Source organism: Engystomops pustulosus, chromosome 4 (assembly GCF_040894005.1).
Source record: "Engystomops pustulosus chromosome 4, aEngPut4.maternal, whole genome shotgun sequence".
NCBI lineage: Eukaryota > Metazoa > Chordata > Amphibia > Anura > Leptodactylidae > Engystomops > Engystomops pustulosus.
In genome coordinates this window covers 107,021,831-107,047,019 of record NC_092414.1, presented here as the reverse complement: position 1 = coordinate 107,047,019, position 25,189 = coordinate 107,021,831, and the positions used below count along the sequence as shown (strand labels likewise).

At 38.6% G+C, this 25,189-nt stretch overlaps 1 protein-coding gene across 12 annotated transcripts in view; it reads left to right on the top strand.

Annotated features, from left to right (window-relative positions):
- The window catches only part of CADPS2 (calcium dependent secretion activator 2), a 295,527-nt gene that overhangs the window by 150,953 nt on the left and 119,385 nt on the right, over positions 1–25,189 (top strand). For all 12 annotated transcript variants that reach the window (XM_072147011.1, XM_072147001.1, XM_072147004.1 and 9 more), the window contains exons 14-16: positions 6,476–6,577; positions 16,313–16,376; positions 19,966–20,089. In XM_072147011.1, the coding sequence (XP_072003112.1) occupies positions 6,476–6,577; positions 16,313–16,376; positions 19,966–20,089 (290 nt within the window). The remainder of the gene's footprint in view (positions 1–6,475; positions 6,578–16,312; positions 16,377–19,965; positions 20,090–25,189) is intronic.

Here is a 25,189-nt window from a genome sequence, read left to right as displayed (position 1 = left end):
TTTGTTTTAAGATGATTTTACTATTCTGTTTAATAATTTACTTTTAAAAAATATATCACAGAATAATTTTGTTGGCTAACATGGCACTTCCACATTTTGTTGGCTAACATGATACTACCACACATTTCCTACTACACTTTTCCTAACATAAGATTTGATTGACATACAACATTTTAAAACATAATCAAAATTTTAGAATTTTTTCAAATTGGATGACCTTGACGCATCAACAAGCCACAGTGGGACAAAATTTCCAGAAAGATTCATAACGTCATATTCTGCATAGAGTATACAGGAAAACAGGACAACTAATGTATAATATAAGACTCCAGATGCCATAAGTGTTTGAGACAGGATGCTGGTATAATCCATCTGTTATGAAAATTACCCAATAGTTATAGATACTGGTTTAAATCCAAAGAAAAAAAAAAAAAAGCATTCCATAATTGAATTGAAATTGGATCCCATCTTTTGTATCTTGCCGTTTCTGGAAGGTAACATAATAACCAATTGTGCCATTTGCTCTATTCAAGACCATACCAAAGGGCATGGAAGAAGAAGCAAGGCATGGACTTTCCCTAATCCCATAAGGACCAGGCCCTTTTTCGTTTTTGCGTTTTTATTTTTCACTTCCCACATTCAAAAATCTATAACTTTTTTATTTTTCCGTGTAAAGAGCTGTGTGATGGCTTATTTTCTGCGTAACAAATAGCACTTCGTAGTGGTTGTATTCAATATTCCATGCCATGTACTGGGAACTGGGAAAAAAATTCTTAATGCGGTGAAAATGATGAAAAAACACATTTGCGCCATTTCTTGTGGGCTTGGTTTTTACAGCTTTCACTGTGATCCCCAAATGACATGTCTCTTTCATTCATTGGGTCAGTACGATCACGGGGATACCAAATTTGTATAGGTTTTAAAATGTTTTCATACATTTACAAAAATTAAAACCTCCTGTACAGAAAAAAAAATCTTCATCTTGCCATCTTCTTGCGCTAATAACTTTTTCATACTTTGGTGTACGGAGCTGTTGGTGGTGTCATTTTTTGCGACTTTTGATGACTTTTTCAATGCTTTTATTTTTAGAACTGTAAGACCTTTTGATCACTTTTTATAGAATTTTTCAAAATGGCAAAAAAATGCCATTTGCGACTTCGGGCACTATTTTCCGTTATGAGGTTAAAAGCAGTGAAAAGCGGTTATTATATTTTGATAGATCGGGCATTTTTTGGACGCGGTGATGCCTAATGTGTGTATGATTTTTACTGTTTGTTTATATTTATATCAGTTCTGGGGAAAGGGGGGTGATTTGAATTTTTATGTTTTTTTAATATCATTTTTTTTTCCTTTTTTTCATTAATTTTTTTTTGCTATTTTTCAGACTCCCTAGGGTACTTTAGCCCTAGGTTGTCTGATTGATCCTATCATATACTGCCATACTGCAGTATGGCAGTATATGGGGATTTTGCACACCATCTATGACAATGTGCAAATCGCACATTTAAATAGCCTAAAACATGATAGCCATGGCAACGGATCGTCGCACCCCGATAAAGTCACAGGGAGCGAAAATCGGAGCCAAGATGGTGGCGGCGATTAAAGGGTTAAAGCCAAGATGCGGCGGCGATTAAAGGGTGCTAGTGACGGGCATTTGCTTCATTATGAAGCAAATGCCCGGTGAGTATGAAGAGGGCTCAGCCCGTGAGCCCTCTTCATACTCCCCCATGCGCAGCAAGACGTAAGGTTACGTCTTATTGCGCTATGGAGTTAAAACAGTCCTCAAACAGTGTTATAAATGGTCAAAAATGAACAAAGGCAATCCAAAGCAAAATGGGGATGTTGAGATGCCTTTACCCCTCTTGCAAGGTTTCTTGTACATGACAGTCTGGCTAATTCTGCCTAGTCTGATTCATTTTGGCCAAGCGTCTTGCCAGGACTTTAGGGCTGCTCTTTCTTTTCTGTACTAGAATAAAGTCCTGTTGGATTGTGAAGACGAAAGGGGAAGAGGAAGCAAGTTTACATTCCCCAAAAAGTATGGCATCTGACTTCCTGCAGTTGACCATGGCCCCTGAAGCCTATCTGAATTCCTTGCATGTCTGGATGAGTGCAGTCAACAACCGTTGATCAGTGCATAAGACGGTCACATCATCCTTGCACAGCAAGCACTTGACCTTGGGGTGTCAAGGTGCAGTGATCCCTCTGACCTCTCCATTCTGCCCAACTGATTGAATGGGGTCGGCACACATGGATATCCCCTGAGGAAGCCTGCTTGCCAGGCGATACGCGTGGGGCTCCTCTCCTGTGTCTTATATGGGCTCACTTGATTTGTAAACTATTCATTACTATGTTATTATATTTATAATATTTAACTTGGCACTTATGCACTTTCTTTGCTCCAACATCATTTGATTTTCTTGACATTTCTTTTATTTAATTGTTTATTGGAGCTCTGTCAGTATATTGCCGTCCTATTATATGCTCTACTCTGCCCGACACACAGGATTTGTATTGTTAAGCTTTTTTAGCTTTTTTAGTGTTTTTAACATGTATATTATTCAATAAAGTATTTTTTGTCCTATATACACATCTTCTTTCCTTTTTTGTTCTAAAGACAAACACACTTTGACATCATGGCGCCACCATTACAACCACATAAATAGCATAATTCTGGTTATAAAGAACACTATAGAAAGGCCAACATTACCAATAATAACACTATACTAGAAGCTAATATAGTGATGAATACTGTATTACTGCCATTCAGTGTGGAATATTACTGCCATATACTGATTAACATTGATTGATTGATAGCATTCTTGAGTAGAGGAAGGGACTGGGGGACTAGGATAAGTTAGCCTGCTTAAGGACCAAAATACCTTTTTTGTTTTTGCATTTTGATTTTTCACTCACTACTTTCAAAAATCTAACTTTTTTTTTCCATGCAAAGAGCTTTGTGACTGTTTGTCTTCTGCATAATGCAGTGAAATTGGTGAAAAAATGCTTTTGTGTCATTTTCTTGTGGGCTTGGATTTTACAGCTTTCACTGTGCACCACAAATGACACGTCACATATATTCTTTAGGTCGGTGCGATCACGGGGATACTAAACTTATATAGGTTTTATAATATTTCCATACATTTACAAAAATGAAACCACCTGTACAGAAAAAGAATTATTTATTTTGCCATTTTGGGCGCTAACTTTTTCATACTTCAGTGTACGGAGCTGTGTATAGTGTAATTATTTCCGAGGTGACCTGATGTTTTTAATGCTACCATTTTGAGGACCGTACAGACTTTTGATCACTTTGTATTACAAAGTGGTATTTTGATCTTTTGGTGCTATTTTCCGTTATGAGGTTAAGGTTTAAGGAATCCAATTTGGCAGGGGATCTGTGGGACAAAGTGGTGGTTGTTGTGGGGTGGAAGGTGTGGGCACAGGTGGATTTGGGATCACACGTATGACAGCTGTCTTTGGCCACATACATACTTATCACATGCACCGTGCGGCCAGTGATGCAGCATAGCACCCGGCCACATTGTGCATGCTCTGCCTGCTGTGAAGCTATGCTGGCTTCATGGGCCGCCTGATGCAAGTGATGAGCGATTCAGGCACAGACCAGTATATACACTCACCGGCCACTTTATTAGGTACACCTGTCCAACTGCTCGTTAACACTTAATTTCTAATCAGCCAATCACATGGCAGCAACTCAGTGCATTTAGGCATGTAGACATGGTCAAGACAATCTGCTGCAGTTCAAACCGAGCATCAGTATGGGGAAGAAAGGTGATTTGAGTGCCTTTGAAGTGTCATGGTTGTTGGTGCCAGAAAGGCTGGTCTGAGTATTTCAGAAACTGCTGATCTACTGGGATTTTCACGCACAACCATCTCTAGGGCTTACAGAGAATGGTCCAAAAAAGAAAAAAACATTCAGTGAGCGGCAGTTCTGTGGGCGGAAATGCCTTGTTGATGCCAGAGGTCACAGGAGAATGGGCAGACTGGTTTGAGCTGATAGAAAGGCAACAGTGACTCAAATCGCCACCCGTTACAACCAAGGTAGGCAGAAGAGCATCTCTGAACGCACAGTACGTCGAACTTTGAGGCAGATGGGCTACAGAAGCAGAAGACCACACCGGGTGCCACTCCTTTCAGCTAAGAACAGGAAACTGAGGCTACAATTTGCACAAGCTCATCGAAATTGGACAGTAGAAGATTGGAAAAACGTTGCCTGGTCTAATGAGTCTCGATTTCTGCTGCAACATTCTGATGGTAGGGTCAGAATTTGCCGTCAACAACATGAAAGCATCGATATATCCTGCCTTGTATCAACTGTTCAGGCTGGTGGTGGTGGTGGTGTCATGGTGTGGGGAATATTTTCTTGGCAGTCTTTGGGCCCCTTGGTACCAATTGAGCATCGTTGCAACGCCACAGCCTACCTGAGTATTGTTGCTGACCATGTCCATCCCTTTATGACCGCAATGTACCCAACATCTGATGGCTACTTTCAGCAGGATAATGCGCCATGTCATAAAGCTGGAATAATCTCAGAATGGTTTCTTGAACATGACAATGAGTTCACTGTACTCAAATGGCCTCCACAGTCACCAGATCTCAATCCAATAGAGCATCTTTGGGATGTGGTGGAACGGGAGATTCGCATCATGGATGTGCAGCCGACAAATCTGCGGCAACTGTGTGATGCCATCATGTCAAAATGGACCAAAATCTCTGAGAAATGCTCCCAGCACCTTGTTGAATCTATGCCACGAAGAATTGAGGCAGTTCTGAAGGCAAAAGGGGGTCCAACCCGTTACTAGCATGGTGTACCTAATAAAGTGGCCGGTGAGTGTAGGTGGCAACAGACAGCTGTCATACTGGGCGATTTGGGACACTAAATCATAGTTATCTATAGTTGGTATAGTGTCCCAAAGCCACCTGACAGAACCTCTGAAGGCATTTGTAGCTCTATCAATGAACTGCTGATGTGAAAAGCACACACAACAGACCCAGCAGCTCCTGACATCTTATCTTCTTCTCTGATGCTGTACGTTTCCTTCTATGGGCTCTCACTCCTCGTTCTGTTGTGCTTATCTTCCCGGGCTGAAGAGGAGGAGCTTGAGGCTGTAAAGGACAGATCCTGGCCGGAGCTCCGACTTTGATGAGACTGGGGAGATGATGCGCGTGCCTGTGGAGAGGGCTCTGCGTGCCCTCTCTGGCACGCGTGCCTTAGGTTCGCCACCACTGCCCTGGGGCAAGCTTGCCTAATGCAAAACATTGAATTCTGATCAGCATTATTGGGAAATTCTGGGAAAGTCTCACATGAATAAAATACAAATTTTAAAATTGGTTTTCTGAAACTGAAAAAAAAGGGAGTTTGTGGGTTAACATCCTTAGCTTATGAGGTTAAGCTCAGGCATGTTCAACCTCAAGCACAGTTACACCTAGGTTATTAAACCAAGTACTTTTGGCAGTGTGGGCAGGTGCCTGCTGGAAAATGAAAATTCCATCTCTAAAAAGCTTGTCGGCAAAGGGAAGCATGAAATGCACTAAAATTTCCTGGTAGATGGCTGCAATGACTTTGGTCTTGATAAAACACTGTGGACCTACAAGAGCAGATGATAACTCCACAAACCATCACTGAGTGTGGAAACTTCACACCAGACCTGAAGCAGCTTGGATTGTTGTCTCTCCACTCTTCCGTTAGACTCTGGGACCTTCATTTCCAAATGAAATGCAAAATTTACTTTAATATGAAAACAACAACTTGGACCACTGAGCAACCGCCCATGTCCTGTATATATCTGTGTGTGGTGGCTCTTGAAGCACTGACTCCAGCAGCATGTCCTCCAAATTTTTGAATGGCCTTTTTTTAACAATCCTACTAGGGCTGCAGTTATCCCAGGTTGCTTGTACACTTTTCTCTACCACACTTTTTTTTTTCTTCCACTCAACTTTACATTAATATACTTTGATAAAGTACTCTGTGAACAGCCAGCTTCTTTTAACAATGACCTTTTGTGGCTTACCCTCCTTGTGGAGTGTGTCAATGGCTGCCTTCTGGACTTCTGTCGAGTCAGAAATATTCCCCATGATTTTGTTGACTAAGGGACTTTTTTAAAATGCTTAGGAAACCTTTGCACGTGTTTTTGGGTTATTTATTCAGTTTTTCTGAAATAAAGACTTCTGGGTTTTCCTTGGCTGTAAAAGCCATAATCATCAACATCAACATAAATAAACACTTGAAAATGTTGTTCATAAATAACTTTGTGCTGATATTCTAGATTATTGAGAAGCCATTGTATGTCTAGCTTAGGCTTTTCTACCAGTGAGCCTTACATAGTGAAAACCACATAACCTTAATTGAATCCGATTGAATATACTATAAACTTTCTATATGAACTCACTAATATTGTGTAGACACTAGTATTTAACACTGTAACAGTCCAGTAATTACTGTTCTGTTTTACAGGCCTGATGGAATTGGGACTGTTACAGTTGAGGAGCGAGATCGGTTTGAAGATATTAAAGAACGTCTTTCAGTGCTTTTAGAGAATCAAATAAGTCACTTTAGGTATTTTATCTTTTCAAAATGCTTTTAATGCCTTGTATGCATTTTTCATTGACTTTATTAACAATACTTTGATTTACAGGTTCTTCATTTTTGTATAAGGGGAGTTGTTTAAATGTCCCTTATAAAAGGGACATTTAAACAACTCCCCTTAATTCATGGGTCTCATGATTGATGTAGATTTTTGCTTTCATTCTGCTTTAAACGGGTCTGCTAAATCTTTGATCTGTTTATATCATCCATGTATTAAATAGGTTATTTTAATTTGTAAAAAAGAGAAAAAAATCTAATTAGTTATTTATGTTTTATTTGCTTTCCCAATTTTGATTATAGTTGTTTATGACTAGCATATTTGCTTATGTAGTAAAATGCTTATTTACAATAAATTAACTGTTCTTGCTTTTATTTTTGAATTAAGAAATGATGTGTTATGAGGATGGGTTTCTGTGCTACAAGTTTGTTATTAAGATCCAGTGGGCCATAATGGGTACTAGATATAAAAGATAAATATGTAAAAAAAAGTGCTGCATTATTTACACCTAATGTGATCCTAATGGCATTTTAGAATGTGCCCAGTGGGACCTCTTTATCCAGGGTTTTATGGGTAATCCTGGATCCATAACAATCCTTTATAAATCGGGTTGCATGGTAGTTAAGGTGTGTAAACAAAGTATGGAACACTTGGAGGATTATGGAAAATCTATGAAGCATTATTGGACTTAGAGTTAATGCAAATTGAATTTTTTTTTTAAAGATGGATTATGGGTATTGTTAATTCATTCTTTGTTACCAATTAAGACATATGTGAAATGTATTAATGCTAATGAAGTTAAGCTTTCATTAGGAGGCATTTTAATTAGAAGGCTAACATTTTTGTGTAAATTTAATTTTATAATCTTCATATTCCATGCTACATATAAATAAATAGCTCAATAAGTAAATGGCCATAAAAGAAATTGGTATATGACATGTAGTCTTTGTTCTCCCTCATGAAGCTGTGATGTGACATATGAATTTCAGTGTTTATGGTGTCAAGCTAATTTGCTTGGGGCTTCCAGGCATTCAGCAATATGTCTGTTATGACATATGATGTGTTTAAAGTATTCTAGTTACTTGCTTGAACATTTATTTACAAATTGGTGTAAACAAATGTACAAGGGCATTAGCTGGTGGGTCTACCTTGAGTATTTACATCCCTTTTTAACCCCTTGCTATCAAACCTTCTTTTCACCATTCTAGCCAATTGTTAGGATATGACATTGTTATAATTTGGGAACTTTTTAACATATCCATGTCATTTTGACTATGTTTTCTCATGGCCCACTGTACTTCATGTTAGTTAAAAAATGTGGTTTTTATTATTTGCATCTATTTATCAAAGAATAGGAATTTGGTAAAAATGTGAAATTACACCATTTCCAAAATGAAAAGTTTTCTATTTTGTTAGAGTACCGCAGTTCTACCTCAGTAACTTACTAATTTACCATTTCCCTGTTTTATGTTGGCATCATTTTTTTAAACATTGTTCCTGGGGGGGGTGTGTAAAGGGCGTAACTAGAGTGCGAGTGTTTACAATAAAACATAACCTTTATTTCATATAACAGTGTAAGGCTCATTTCTCACTACCAAAAAAAAAAAAAAAAAAAAGAATGGAAATTTAATGCAGATTTAACATATCACTTAAAAATCCCATTGACATCAATGTAGATGTTCTGTTTAGGCATGCGTTTTTTGGACAGAAAAAATAACTGCAGTACTTTTCCAACGATTGAAAAAACCCCATGGATAATGGATGACATAAAATTTACATGAATGTCAATGGCATTTTTAACTGATATATGTTAAAGGGGTATTCCGGGAATATGAACGTCTGACACAAAAACCCATGATGATATAAATAAATGAATACAACAATACTCAATATCATTAGTCACAAAATGGAGCTTAAATAGTTTGATTTTATGATTTACAAAGTTTATGGCCTCTCTAAAGTAGGTGGAGTTATCACTAAGATGGCTGCCACTGGAAAATACAAGTCCCATGATCCTTTAGTTTTCAGTAACTCCTCCTCCCTCTTATGTTCTGCTCCCAGTGATGATGTAACAGGTTTTCTTGCTCTGTTACCATAGTAATGATGTGTAACTGCCATCACCACACACCGGCCATACTGGATGCATTGCAACCAACCGACTACAGCCAAACGTAGTGGTGATCACATGACCTGCCCAGGCAGGTGCAGGACATGTGATGTGGACATGTGACCAGTGGCCATCTTCTGTTATGCTATGGACCGCGCGGAGGAAATTAATGGACTGATTAAAGGGCCAGTAGCATTTTAATTCTTCATTACAGTGCATGTCATCAGCATTTTTCTGCTAAGGCGATCAAAATTTTAAATAACAACCAATTACACATTAGCTTATATTTTTAGTACCCATTTGCATATGAATTATGCTGATTCCTGGAATACCCCTTTAAACCTCCATTCGTAACTTTGGAATGGAGGGAAGGAAAAGTTGTGTGCATTCAGCCTCACAACTAAGTGAAACGTCTGAAATTGAGGCAGACAACTAGTCAAACCAAACAGGAAAGCAAATCACTACTTCAGCTTTTTTCTCGTCAGAAATGGGGATACAGAGACTTGTCCAGGGGAGGGAGAAATACCTGGAGAGGAAACTGTGCAGAATAAAGGGAAGATATAGATCATCAACTTAATGCACCATTCCCTAACAGGTGCTCAAACATCTGTTCTCAAAAAAGGATTTAACTTTTGTATAACTACGAGACTCGCAGAGACTCACCACTGGGAAATACATCTTTTTGATGAAGATATTAAAAAATATCTTGGTTATAACATCTCCAGTTGCTACAGAAAAGGCCATACCATAGGCAATAGTCTGGTAAGAAGTCATTTCTCACGTGATGAATGAAAGAAACAATTATATCCAGGCTTCTTTCCCTGTGGTCTGTATACAGCATGTCAGATTATAGTCAAGAGAAAATTGATTGAAGATCAGAGTGGCAATGTTCATTACATAAAGGAATATACAAACTGTACATCTAATGCTATTATCTATGCATTACAATGTACAAGCAACCTGAAATACATTTCAATTAAGTCTGCTCCATTATATCCACAGTGTAAGTCCTCTTGTATTGTTGCATGATGCAGTATGCTTACACCATGGAATATTAATAATAAAAATAAGAATGATAACACAGAATTGTAAAAATACATCAAACATCTTTGAAAAAAATTTAAGGGGTGAATTAAAGGAAAACCCTTACTTCATGCAACATCAAAATTGCTATAAAACGTTTAACCATTTTTCCAGCTCTGTTACACAACAGTGTAATACTGAGTAACTTGATTATTTTTACTACAAAAGGGTTAAAAATGTCTGACCTCTACATTTTTATACTCGGGGGACAACTGGACAAGAAATCCTCTACTAAATGTAGGTTGATAAGTTTTTCACGACTAGATGACCACATTTAGTTAAACTTATCTTACTAGGTCCTTTTCACAGGAAAACTAATGTACAGCTGAGCAGCATCTGGGGTCAGGTGATTGTCTGGTCACTGCTCACCACTGGTTGCCAGCATTGCCAATTAAAAATGCAATCCAGGTTGAATCCTTAACAGGACAGAGAACACTACTCATGTGGAGCAGAGATACTACCACTACTATGAAGTAAGAAGTGTGGCCAGAGATCACCCAAGGAGCTAAAACGCTAAAATTAAACATATCAAATAAGGGACTTTCTCCTTAATGTTCACTTATTTTGGCAGGTCTCAGTCAAGGTAGGATATATAATCAGTAAAGGGGTCAAAGACAATACAGGAGATCCCTCTTACTGACGATATCTGTTGGTAAAACAATTGTGGTAATGGATAAGTGTGAACAACACTCAATAAGTGCATAACAGCACTTACCACTAACGCACTGTATAATTTGTCCTTCAATATTAATGAAATAAAGGTTATGTTTTAAAGTAAACACTCACATACCTGTTGCATCCTTCTCCCTTTTCCCCCAATATTGTATATTTAGGTGGTGTACATCAGTGAGTGTTACAAAAAGTGACCAACATATATACAAGTTATGTGTATAACTTTAGGAGCACTTCTCCCACCCGTGATCTCTGACCGATCACAGACAAATGTGAATTCAGCCTTAGAAACTGGTATTAAAGGATTACATTTCCTGTGTTTTTCACAGCAGTTACAAATAAGTCAAACGATGAGACAGATCAGAAATAATGACATGCATGAGACACCTATTACACCGAGACTTTTACACTGTCAGTTCTGCTACATATCTGTTCTCACAGATATGTGCCTGCCTCCCCCGGATCATTTATCTGCTTGTAGTTTGTAGTTTGCAGCTTCTCTTTCCTCATGATGTGGTGCTGGCAGGAAGTGAATCAGTGAGTGTCTGTGAGCTCCATCCTGTACTTCAGGGAGCTCATTACAGACCCCCTACACTATATTTATATGATATAGTGCTAATTTAGCTCCCAAATTTGTTTCAGTGGGTTTTTGTTATCAATTGAAAATCAAAAAACACTTTTTTTTTCTAATCAACTATATTTTAGCCCCAAATTTTTCTTTTTAACTAGCAGTTAATGGGCACACTGTACACTGCATTGGTAGTCAACTGCAATGGCTATGAGAAAAAATAAATGTAATCATCGGAGGGTGGGTTTATTGGGTTGGTACCTGGGACCCAAGCACCTGGGTCTCCACCAGTGAGTGGCAAAAGTGGACAGAGCCTCACTGGAGGAGCGGGCAGAGCCTTGAAAGTCTCCAGTGAAGTGGCTTCCACAATGTACTCACAGGACTGCGGACATAAAAATAGGAGCAGTGCCTTTTTTAAGACTTTATTTTTATTTTTTTTTAAAAATAACATACAAACAGCAAACATCTAACTCAAGGGAATATATTATACAATACTGAACATCCGTGATTTGTACAAAAAGAGTAGTGCAGATAAACCCTATAAAATATTACAGACATTGGAGGAGCATACTCCCGGCTTCTCTAGGGTGGCAGATCCACAACCAACTTCGCACACACAACGCACTCAAGCAGAAGCTACTCCCTTTCCGCATGAGGTAGTCTGGGCCACCAGCCATGCATCCCAAATCAAAGAGATTTGAACTGGGGTACCCCTAGCAGCATAGGTAAGTTTGTAAGCCGGAAGATCTGCATTAATCAGAGCAATCCATTTAGCAAGAGTAGGGAGTTTAGGAGGTATCCAGTTAAGTAAGATCACCTTCTTGCCATAGAACATTAGCAAACGAAAGCAAACCCTTTCAAACTAAGCCTGAAGAATATCGCTAACCAGACCAAGGAGACACAGCGGAGGGAAACCGACACCAGGGAGACACAAACTCTCATTAATATAGGAATGAATTTCCGACCAATAATCCTTAATGGGTGGGCATTCCCAGACCATGTGGAAAAAGGCACTAGTACTATCTCCACATCTAATGCACGCATCTGATGGAGACGCAAAGATGTCAGGTAAACTCGGTATAGACCTTTGACTGAGCAGTGCCTTTACATGTAAGGTCAGAAGCAGGGGTGTGCAGAGTGATGGAAACAGCCACTCTTTCCATAACTCCTATTCACCGGAGAATTATGGAAACCGAGTTTCTGCAGCAGCTGAGGCATGTATGTTATGAGCTTCTGCAGCAGCTGCGGCATGTATTTTATGAGCTTTTTAGGAGTTTCTGCAGAAGCTCAGGCGTGTATTTCATGAGCTTCTGTTGCAGCTCAGGCATTTATTATGATACTCTGCAGCAGATGAGGAGTGTATAATGTTCTGCAGCAGCTTAGGTATGCAGTATGAGGTTGTGCAGCAGCTTAGGTATGCAGTATGAGGTTTCGCAGCAGCTGAGTCATTCATTAAGAGGATCTGCAGCAGCTGAAGTGTGTAGTATAATGATATGCCGTAGCTATGGTGCAATTATAATATACAGTAGTTGAGGTGTATATTAGGATGCCCTACTGTAACTAAAGTGTGTATGATGATGCATGCATCACCCCAGGCATGTATTTTGAGGTTCTGCAGCAGCTAGGGTGTATATTATATTGTTCTTCAGCAATTGAGCTATATATTACATTGATCAGCATTTGATGTGTGTATTATGATATTCTGCAGCAGCTTCAGTGTGAGTGAGGTTGTGCAGCAGCCTAGGTATATATTATATAAGTTTCTCTGTCAATAAGTTTTTACTTTACTAAATTAAAATCCATCATGATAAACCATGTGGTAATCTTCTTATATTTGTTATCCATGGCCTCCTTTCTTCTTAAATCCACAATTAAAATTATGTTCATGAGCCCCAAATGCTCCTATGGTTGTTTCCAGAGCCCCAACGTACTGTAGATGTAAGGGCTGTTACTATGAGCAGAACATTTCCCACCCCCTGCTCTCTCCCTCTGTCTATGTAATCTAGCAGCAGCAAGAAGTGCAGGGGAGGAGACCTAATCTGCTCATTTCAACAGCCTTAGAAGCTATAGCACTGAGGGGCCCTGGTAACACATCCCATTTTACAATTTTAGAAGTAACGAGGCAATGGATAATACATATAACAAAATTAGTACAGTTTTGGTGCCTGCATCTATGAGTAAGTGTTCCTCATTTATCATGCTTGATTAATTATTTTGGGGCCCCCACTACTTTTTTCACCAAAGGGGCCTCCACCACCCTTAAAATAATCTAAGTATTCATTCCTGGAAGTATTTCTTAGGGGTCCAAATTGTTTACCACACACCAGGGGCGTAACTTTAAGGGGGTGCAGAGGTTGCGATCGCACCAGGGACCAAGAGGTTTAGGGGGCCCTTATGGTGTCACTTTCCCATATGAGAAGACTATTACTATAAACCATACATTATAGTCAGGGGCCTGGCACAGACTTTGCACTGGGGCCCATCAGCTTCTAGTTACGCCACTGCCACACACCTTGATAAATTACTTTAAGGATGTGGTTTATGGGGTCAGTTTGGTGCCTTTTCCATTGTTAATATTAAAGCTGGAGTGTACCCTGATTTAGTCTTGCCGAGCATATCCCTTCCTTATCACTTCTTATATATCTGTTCTCCTACTGTCCTTCTATCTTTGGCTGAAGCCGATACCTACTGGAATTAGGTGGGAAAAGTAATCATGTACTACATTATAATGGCTTCCACTGCTAATCCTGTAGTGCTGCAGTGCATGCACCTCCTGCAGCTTCACAATAACTGAAGTGGTCACATGTTGACCTTCTGTAAAACATAACATATAATAAACATATAATAAATTACAAAAATGTTGACATTTCTGACAATGTTGACAAGTCTGTTCTATTCCTGATCTAAGGATTTAGGACAGGGGTGAGCAACTTTTGTTGGTCCAAAGGTCATATTGTCATAGTGCATAATTGTAAAGGGCTGCATCAGTAACCAGTACCCTAGATGCATCACCTAACTACAGTATAGCACAAAATGCCACCCCATAAATTATAAATGCCACTGTACAGCAATAAATACCACCCCAGCAACCAAATAATTCATTCAGAGCAAACAATAATAGTGCAGACCCAAGCGACGATAATAATGGTACTGGAGACCCCCAGAGAAGTCAAATACTGGAGACTGCATAGCAGATAATTATAGTGGAGACCCCTAGGAGGTCCTGGAAGTAGTATATTAGAGCTTACTTCCTACTCCTGGGTCCTCTCCTGCAGGCACTCTGCTCTGGGTCCTGACCTTGACACATACAACCAGTGTCAAGAGGGAGGACAAAGAGAGGAGTGGCAGGAGAGGACCCAGGTGCAGCAACAACTTCTCAGCTGCACTCGCCGCTTTCCGGCCTCCTGCACCAATGAACGCTTCTGTTAGTTATGTTACATCAGTTATGGAAGTGCTCATTGGACTCTGATTGTCAGCAGTTTGGCTCATGGCTTAACAGGCCACATGTAGCTTGTTGGCGCAGCTTGTACATCTCTGATCCCCCTTTTAGTTGAGATGAATGTGACTACACTTTATGTACATGCTCAGGAGTGATGCTCCTCTGCTATAGATTTGATGAATAAAGACTTGGGAAGGAAAGCCCATATTTATCTCAAACACTGCTAGAGTGACCAGGAAAACAGGACTGTGAAATCAGATACGTGGAGCTGGAGTCTATATTCGGGAAATTCAGGAGTCCAAGTCAGAAGTTTGTTTCTCGACTTCACAGCCCTGGTTGGAGTAAATAGGGATTTATATTGGCTTTATTAACCCCTTAAGGACGCAGAGTTTTTCCGCTCATTTCTCGCTCTCCAACTTCAAAAATCCATAACTTTTTCATTTTTACGTGTACAGACCTGTGTGAGGGCTTATTGTGTGCGTAACAAATTTTACTTTCCCGTAATGTTATTTATTTTAACATGCCGTGTACTGCGAAGCTGAAAAAAATTCCAAATGTGGAAAAACTGAAAAAAAAACGTGCGTCACGTTCTTGTGCGCTCAGTTTTTTCGACTTTGACTGTGCACTCAAAATAACACCTCAGCTTTATTCTTTGGTTCGGTGTGATCGCGGTGATACCAAATTTATATAGGTTTTTTTGTGTTTTAATACATTTTCAAAAATTAAACGAATGTGTACAAAAAAGAAAAAAAAATTTTGCCATCTTCTGACGCTAATAACTTTTTCATACTTTGGTGCACGGAGATGTGTGAGGTGTCATTTTTTGCGAAATGATGCAACGTTTTCATTGCTACCATTTTGAGGTCTGTACGACATTTTGATCATTTTTTATTTCATTTTGAATGTCATGTAAAAAGGTGTAAAAGTCGCATTTCGGAAATTTGGGCGCCATTTCCCGCCTCGGAGGTCCCGCCGGCCGTAACCTCTTTTAAATTTTCATAGATCGGGCATTTTGGGACGCGGCGATACCTAATATGTTTGTGATTTTTACTGTTTATTATGTTTTATATCCGTTCTAGTGAAAGGGGGGGGGATTTGAACTTTTAATATTTTATTAATTTTTTTTATTTTTTAAACTTTTTTTTTTCTTTTTTTTTCACTATTTTTTTAGACCATCTAGGGTACATTAACCCTAGATGGTCAGATCGTTCCTACCATATACTGCAATACTTCTTTATTGCAATATATGGCATTTTTGCACACTATACATTACAATGAGCCTGCGGCTCATTGTAATGTATATGCAGAAGCCATGTATCCTCGGGTCAAACGAAGATCCGAGGCTACCATGGCAACCGATCGCCGCCCCCCGATGACGTTCGGGGGCGCGGCGATCGTAACAAAGATGGCGGCGCCCGCGCGCCGCCGTCTTTTAAATGGCGCCAGCGACTTTGCCGGCGGCAACGGAGGGGTTAATAGCCGCGATCGGTGCAAGCACCGACCGCGGTTATTAGTGGTGGGGGTTTTCTGCAATATGCAAAAACCCCCAGCCCGTGAGCCCTCTTCATACACTCCTTATACCTCTGCGCAGTAGAGCTACGGCGCAGAGCGTTAAGGGGTTTAATTTCTATTTTTATGTTTTCTTTTGTTGTTATTTACTCTTCAAAAGTTGTCTAGTAAAATGTACATTATAAATAATTACCATATTTAGTTTTTGTGTTTTTATTTTTTTGCCATGATTAGCAATGATGTACAGTTGCTATGTCTGTACTTTTTATTGTAACAAAACAATTGTTCATATTAAAAAGTTTTATTCTCCTATCTTTATATTTGCACAGGTACTGTTTCCCTTTCGGAAGACCAGAAGGAGCTCTGAAGGCCACATTATCTTTGCTAGAACGGGTATGTTAAGTTCAATTAAACTTGGTCTGTAAAAGAAAGAAAAATGCCTCTTTAACTTGATCATATTGGGGCAGATTTATCAATCAGTCTGAAAGTCAGAATATTTCCAATTGCCCATGGCAACCAATCACAGCTCCCCTTTAAAATATTCATGAGCACTGGTGAAATGAAAGCTGAGCTGTGATTGGTTGCCATGGGCAACTGGAAATATTCTGACTTTCAGACTGCTTGATAAATCTGCCCCATTGTGTTGAAACTGTCAGGCTATTTCTTTTGACAGATTGGCATTTGCTATCATATTTGCTACTGTTAATTTTACTGCTAACATGATAAGCTTTATTTATGCATATGTAGATTTAATAAGCTAGACAAGGCATAATGAGCATAAAAATTCTCCCATTATAACATCCATTTGTAGCAGCTGTGGAGTTTGTGATTTTCTGGGTAGTCTAGAAATTTAGTTTCTTCACAAAGACTATGTTAAGAAAAATATATCATGCATGTGCCATAGTCACTAGTATTTTTCATTTGTTTCAGAGCAACATGCTACAGTAAGCTGCATTGAAATGTTTATTTTTATCCTTTTTCCTCAATCCTCAAAAAAGACTGTAAATATTGTACAGGCAGTCCCCGGGTTACATACAAGATAGGGCCTGTAGGTTTGTTCTTAAGTTGAATTTGTATGTAAGTCGGAACCGTATATTTTATCATTGTAATCCCAGCCAGAACTTTTTTGGTCTCTGTGACAATTGGATTTTAAAAATGTTGGGTTGTCATATGAATCAATATTAACACTAGAGATTCATTACAGACATCTGTGATAACTGTTATAGCTGATTATTGTAGCATAGGACTAAAGTACAATGAATTACCAATATCCAGAGGTCCGTTTGTAACTAGGGGTCGTATGTAAGTCGAGTGTTCTTAAGTAGGGGACCGCCTGTACTCGCATGTATTCCTAAAGAGGTATTAGAGCATAGCAGAGCAGAGAATGCCTAGAAAACTCTCTATAGACCTCACTGAGTGTGTTAAAGTTTATTGCTGCTTATGGCCATGAGACTGCTATACTATATATCACTATATCCAGTTACCAGAGCTCAGGCAACATGACAGCCCCATAATCATGGACAGAGCATAGAAGAAAAAAACAATAGTCAGAAGTTAAAAGGCGTGTTGAAAAAAGATGTTTCATGTCACTTTAATGAGTAGAAAAGAAACTTGGTTATACACTATCTTTAAGTACACACTATCTGTGCAAGTTATCATATTATACCCAAGGTCAGATCCTATCTTCTTGTTCCTAACAAGCTATTGAGGATCCAAAAGGACTCTCTGATAACTAAATGCAAGTAATTGTATCAAACTTTGTGACATCATAGTACAGTTAAGGATGTATGAAGAGGAGCCCATGGGCTGAGCCCTCTTCATATAAACTATATAATGATCACCCACTGTCACCACCTGTGATAAACGTAAACTGGTTAGGCATCACCACATCCCAAAATGCCCAAAATATTAAAATATAATTACAGGCAGTCCCCAGGTTGCGGACAAGATAGGGTCCATAGGTTTGCTTTTAAGTTGAATTTGTATGTAAGTTAAAACTGTATATTTTATAATTGTAGTTCCAGACAAAAAAAATTTTTGCCCCCGTGACAATCAGAGTTTCAAAATTTTTTGCTGTAATGGGACCAAGGATTATTAATAAAGCTTCATTACAGACACCTTACAGCTGATCATTGCAGTCTTAGACTATATTAAAGCATCCAGAGAGCTTCACCAGATGTCACAGGGGTCCGTCTTTAACCAGGGGTCGTCTGTAAGTCAGGTGTCCCTAAGTAGGGGACCGCCTTTATTCCCCGGGGTGAACCCCATAACGGAAAAGAACTTTCAATGTCTGAATCGTCTCTTTTTCATTTTGCAACTGTAGGATTAAAAGGTTATACATAAACAATGAAAGCTTAAGCTCACCCTGCAAAAATGTCACTTTGCACAAATCTCTACCCTGAAATACTGAAAGATGGAAAAACAAAAAAATAGTTTTTTTGGTACAAAATATTATTTTTTTTTAATGTATTAAAACATACTAAAATATTTAAAAATATTTTTATCTTTGTGATTATATTGCCACAAAGAATAAAGGGGATGTGTCATTTAGACCTACAGTGAAATCTGTAAAAAGAACACTTTATATTTTTTCCCTGTTTCCCAGTACATTCATTGTATGGGATATTAAATCCGGACATTAGGAAGTAACATTTGTTATGCAGAAATCAAGCCCTGTACAGCTATGAAAGTCGGAAAATGTAAAAGTTTTGGATTATGACATTTAAAAAAAAAAAAAAAAAAAATTGTATTGCAAAAAGGTCATTGGCAGCAAAGGGTTAAACTACTTATTTGGTAATTTTGAACAGCAATTACAGAGTATATGTATACTATTATATATACTGTACAAGGACTAATTAAATTAAAATCTTTTATATGAGCAGACACTAATGTAAGATTAACAATTCAATTATTTATGTTTTAATGACAAATCCAGAACATTTAAAAAGAACATTCGATTTTAATGATTTTCTGCTTAGATTAGACATACAGTATTTTTTAATGTGTGTATATTTAAAGGGTTGCAAAAGTGTTCATTTCCCTTATACATTTCCTTATTTGTAAACGTTACAAACACAAACTTAAATGTATATTTTTTATATTTTATGAGATGCAAAGGATCAAATTGTAACAAATAGTAGGATTTCCACTGCACACTTAAAAGACACCAGTGTTCTGGAGAGGGGCGCAATCCTTTGAAGTGCAGAAAAACTGTAACTCCAGTCACACTGTTCTAGTGAAATTGATGATTTATTGAAAAATTCACAGCAAATAACCAGTAAAGTAACGTTTCGGTTCAAAAGAATAATATACAATGCTCGTGTTTATGTCCTCGTAATATTATGTAAATTACTGCCTGTAAGTAGGGACATTTAAAAAAAAATAACTTTATTTGTATTTCATTAAAAAAAACACACAACGGGGATTCAAGAGCTGTCTATACACACATACTCCTCTTCTGATCTTAAAAGGTTTTCCTACCCAGCCTGTATTTGAGTCTGACTATTTTCTATAGACAGCTCTTGAATCCCCGTTGTGTGTTTTTTTTAATGAAATACAAACAAAGTTATTTTTTTTAAATGTCCCTACTTACAGGCAGTAATTTACAAAAGTAACGTTTCGGTCATCAAATTGACCTTCACCAGACTCAATAAGTAGGATAGATAGCGGGGGCTGCCACCAGTGGGAGTAGCTCCACCATCCTTCCTACACAGCGCTACTCATTGCTATAAGTGTTTACTTCTGGCTATCTTATTGCAAATAAGAGTCTGTTGAAGGTCAATTTGATGACTGAAATGTCCCTTTACTGGATGTTTGCTGTGAGTTTTTCAAATAATCATCCATTTTATTAGAACAGTGTGACACAATCTACAATCTTTTTTTAAATGACTGCAACAAAACATAAGTAAAGACATGTTATTAGTTTGTGACTGTAGCAACGAGTCTGAAAATGTATTTATTTATTGATCTTTTAATCATTTAGGTTTTGATGAAAGACATTGCGACTCCAATACCAGCTGAAGATGTTAAAAAAGTTGTAAGACGGTGTCTTGAGAAAGCTGCTCTGATCAATTATACCAGACTGACAGAATATGCCCGAATTGAAGGTTTGTAAATTATCCATCTGCCTTACTTTAATATACGGTAAATGAACAATTTCTAGAAAATGGTCTTTATTCATTAAGGCCCCAAGTATGAAAGCATGTTTAAGGTAGTTAGGAGGCCCTTAGCAAGTGCTACAGGCCCAACCCATTTATGTATTCAATGGTCAAACATTATTTTTGTATGATTGTCAGAAAATTTCTCCCATTTTCAGCACCAGTATAATTACGGAGATACCAAATATTTTATAAATTTATTTACTCTCGTTACCTTTTAAAACATTTAAAAAGTGTTCTTATTGGCCAATTCTAACACTATACTTTTGTGGACGCGGCTGTTTAAGGTTTACAGGGAATCTGTCCTCAGGGAGGTCATTTTTACCTGAAGACAGGTTCCAACAGCCTATAGCACATTTATTTCAAAAATGCCTTTGTCAGCAATATGAACAATTCCAAGTCTTTTTAATAAATTATTTTACGTTACCTGGCTCCCTGCAAGTAAAGTGTGGTGAGTACCGATGGAGGTTAGGCAGTCAGAACTGGTATGTTATTTTTTCCTCAATCTCTCCTCTCCTCCTCTTCACTAACGCAAAGGAGTCATGAGACTCACCACTCGGGAGCCAGGTTAATAATCATTTGAAAAGCACTGCATTTATTCTTATTTCTAGCAAAGGCATTTTTAAATGGACATTCCATAGGCTATTGGAAACTGTTTTCAGCTAAAAAAATTACCTCTCTGATGGCAGGTTACTTTTCTGAGAATTCAGACTCTGTCTGCTATAGCATAAACCATATGGGGCTGTTATTTATATTGTTAAATTCATTGGGAATTTTCAAATGTGGGGATACCAAATATTGATACAGTTTATTTTTATACATGTCCTAGGGTTGGTTATTATTTTAAATTAATTTTTGGTGTTGGTTGTTTTAAGCCTAGGGGATATGATTGCTCATAACATATACTGCATTGTTACTTCCCTGACATCTAGCCAATGGGAAAGGGTAGTCAATCACCACTGAGATATACTCACCCATGTGCTTTGGACAGGCTCACCAGTATGAATTGCGGCTGTTTTCATAGGTCTGCTGTATAATGCAGCCTTAAAGCAAAGCTGTCAACAGGATTTCACATTTTCACCTAATGCTCATTTTTAATACTTAATCCCAATTTGCTTTTATAATTAACATTATTGGTTCCACTCTCTTTTAAACGTAGATATAAGTATACCTGGCTACCAGTTACGGGGGCTTCTGTGCAAGGCTGTGAGTCCCTGAGTCATTATCTTTTCTCTCCTTTCACAACAGTTGTGCCTCCACCCCTCCCTCATTAGTGAGCTGACTTCATGCTACAACCAAATCTCTGTCAGCTCAGTCTGCAGGAGCGGAGAAGGGAGCAGGAAGTAGAGTTGTAGGAGCAGTGTGCAGATAATGATGATGAGTCTTTGACTCAATACTGTTTGCTTGGTAGGGAGCCAGGTATACTGTATATATTTTTTAAAAGTGCAAACTTTCTACACAAATAGGTCTTGTAGAGGCACTGTGATCTCCTTGAGCCCTGAAATGCTCCAGTATCTATTATTAAGTGAAAAACTTAGTAAATCTTGTGACTTAGGGGGTCTACATTTGTAGTCTAATATATGTGCAGTTTATTAGCTATATCTTGTCTAAATAAATATATATATTCACAGTTGAAAATATGGTAATTTCACTGCAATATTGACCCTTAAGAGAGAGGTTTCAGCTCATGCATAATTTTAATGGTGTTTGGTCAAAAGCACAGGCTTCTTCTTGAGCTGTCAGTATGACATTAAGAGTAACATTACAATTGATAATATGTGAAAAATCTTTGGATAAACTTTCTTTTATTGTTTTGTTTTCCACATTTAACATACTGTTATCTACTCCAGTGACATATGACAAGGAAGTCTGTTAACATTTTCCCCAGTTGCTCTGAATAATTCCTACTTCTCGAACACCAAGTGGAATAATTAAGTAAAACAAAAAGACCATTGTGTCACTATGGAAACAGATATTATATCACAGGTGTTGCAGGGGAATTCCTTAGTGGCCAGTTTATTCTAATTTGCTATAATAGTTTTTGTTTATGGATTTTTTTTGAAAAGCATGCACATGCCCTCAATTACACAGCACCCTTTAATACAAGATCAAGTTATGTATAATACCGCATGACTGCATAAAATATGTGTTTCATGGAAATGTGAAAATTGGCCAACAAAGGAATAATGCATACAAGATTGTTTAATTTACAGATTACTGATACATCATGTGCACAACATCCACAATGTACAAGTCCACTTTATACAGAAATATAGCTGTGCCCACTTGGATTGTAAACCTGATGTAGCCGTGATGTGAAGTAATTTTGATAATGCATTCAGGGCATAGATGCTGTGCTTGCAGTAAAAATGAACTCAGAGATGTTATCTCTCTTCAAAGTGGTATCCTATTAACAGATTTTTTTTTCATGTCTTGTTTACGCTGTTGTTGATTTCTTTTCCACTTTGTCTAGAGAATTGTCACTTTATGTGAAATAAAGAAATAGGCCTGTTGGTTGGATCCTTTGTTGTTGGTCACTGCATGTTTAAATTTAATAAACCAGCAGGAGAATTATTCTTTAAAGAGGGGTTGGTGCTTATTCATAAATAAGATGTCATTAAAAGTTTAGCGCTGGTTGCTTTATACATTAGGAGTTACTTGCATAATATTTGGTAACAACTGATCATATTACTTATTTTTAGAAAGCAAACAATGTAATAGTCAGATTACTGACAATTCCGTATTCTAAGAATCCATACATAGAGGACCTGTCACCAGATTTTGCCCCCCCCCCCCTTACTAACAATGCCTGCTGATAAAGGATTACAAGTCCTCCCTATATCACCTAAAATTAGCTGCCAGTGGGGCCCTGTACCTTAATTACAGCCATGTTTCTGTTATGCAAATTAACTTTTCTGACTCATCTCTGGCAGCCAGAGAGAGGAGAAGAGTCAGAGATACCAGTGAACCAGGCCCTATTATTCTGACTGACAACTCTTTTTCTCTTTAAATCCCTGTTTTGCCTCCTTGTACTTAGGGACTGTCTGCTAATATTCAACTACAGACATATAAAGCTCTATGTACAGATGGGAAATATTGTGTCAATTTTTTTACATGGTGTCTTGTGTTACATTCATGACATGTGACCAGTGACATCATCGCTGGTCGTTCAGACTTCTAAGAATATCAAACTGTACACCATGTATGTGATCACATGAGATCACAGCAGCCTCCATGGGGGATGGAGAGGAATAGAAGTCAATGGAGGCAGCTCTGACTTCATGTGGTCAGATACATGTATGGGGTACAGTTTGCTATTATTAAGAGGCTGAAGTACCTGAGATGATGTCACTCTGTCACATGACATGAACTGTGGCTAGTAAGGAGGCATAAGGCATGGGGAGGAGTAGATGGGATGGGCTGGCCGAGCAGAACATGCCCCCCACTGATGCCAGGTGATATAAGATAAAAGGTACTTTATGTTAATCTAAGAGAAACCATTTTTGGCTAAAAGAAGGGGGTCAGTCAGTGCATAGAGCTTTATTGGAACCTGTCACTGGCTGTATATGTGCAAATGTGGTGACAGGCTCCCTTTAAGGAGAAACTGTCACTAGAGACCCCCCATACAAACACACAACACATATACTACCTGTTAGATAGTTTTGTACATGTTCCGCTGATGCCTTTATCCATGGAATTAGACCCACCATTATTCTAAAAAAAAAAAAAAAAGAATTTTATTGATGTTGTCTGTTCTAGTCAAGGAGGCAGATGAGCTCCAGTATACAGTCAAGCAAGTCCGCCTCCTTACTGACACGAACACTTCTAACCCAACTGAAGATAATTCCTGAGGGTTCAGTGAGGAGGAAGTGCGACAGATAGTGGCATTGTGTGACTTGACTCCTCTACATCATTAATTACTTTCTCAGGAAGGTGGGGGTTGAGGGTGACACTGAAAGACTTTCGGGAATTTTCTTCAGTCAGGTTAGTGGTGTCAGCATCAGTAAAAGAATGGTGGGTCTAATCCCGTGGTTAAAGGAAACCTACCACTTGTAGTGGCAGGTTTCCGATGAAAAAAACGGGCACCAGCTCAGGGTGAGCTGGTGCCGGAGCTTATTTTAGTTAGTGTTTTAAACCGCGGTATCGCGGTTTAAAACACTTTTTAAACGTTATAGCCGGCGCAGGCAGGTACGCGCTCGGCGCTTACCGTGCACGCGGCTCTCATTCACTTCCTATGTAGCCGCGTGCACGGTAAGCGCCGAGCGCGTACCTGCCTGCGCCGGCTACAACGTTTAAAAAGTGTTTTAAACCGCGATACCGCGGTTTAAAACACTAACTAAAATAAGCTCCGGCACCAGCTCACCCTGAGCTGGTGCCCGGTATTTTCATCGGAAACCTGCCACTACAAGTGGTAGGTTTCCTTTAAAGGAATCAGTGGAACATGTGTAAAGATGTCTAAAAGGTGTGAATGTTTGTGTGTTGGGGTTGCTGGTAACAGGTTCTCTTTAAGATTTCATCCAAACTGCTTGTTGATTTAGAAACTATTTTGGACTTGTATCATAATTAGAGATGAGCGAGTATACTCGTCCGTGTATACTGCTCGGTCGAGTATTAGCATACTCGGACCGGCTCGTTACTCGAACGAGTATCTCGCCGGCTCGAGATCGAGCAGTAAATTAATAAAATAAATTGAATAAAAGTATTTTTATTGTAAAAAAAAAATATTACACATGTTTGCAGATGTTTTTCTTGTAAGAACACATTGAAATAACACTATTCTTCACTTTCCAGGTGTTCGCGCGTGTCTCCCGCTAGGTTCGGAGATGTTCGGAACATCTGGAATGTGAAGAATATTGTTCTTTCAATGTGTTCTGCACTTAAATGGTCCTGTATTCACTGTTTTTAATGTTTTAATTCTATTCTTCACATTGCAGCTGTGCGCGCGTATCTCCGAACCTATCGGGAGACACGCGCGCACACCTGCAAAGTGAAGAATAGAATTAAAACATTAAAAACAATGAACACAGGAGCATTTAAGTGCAGAACACA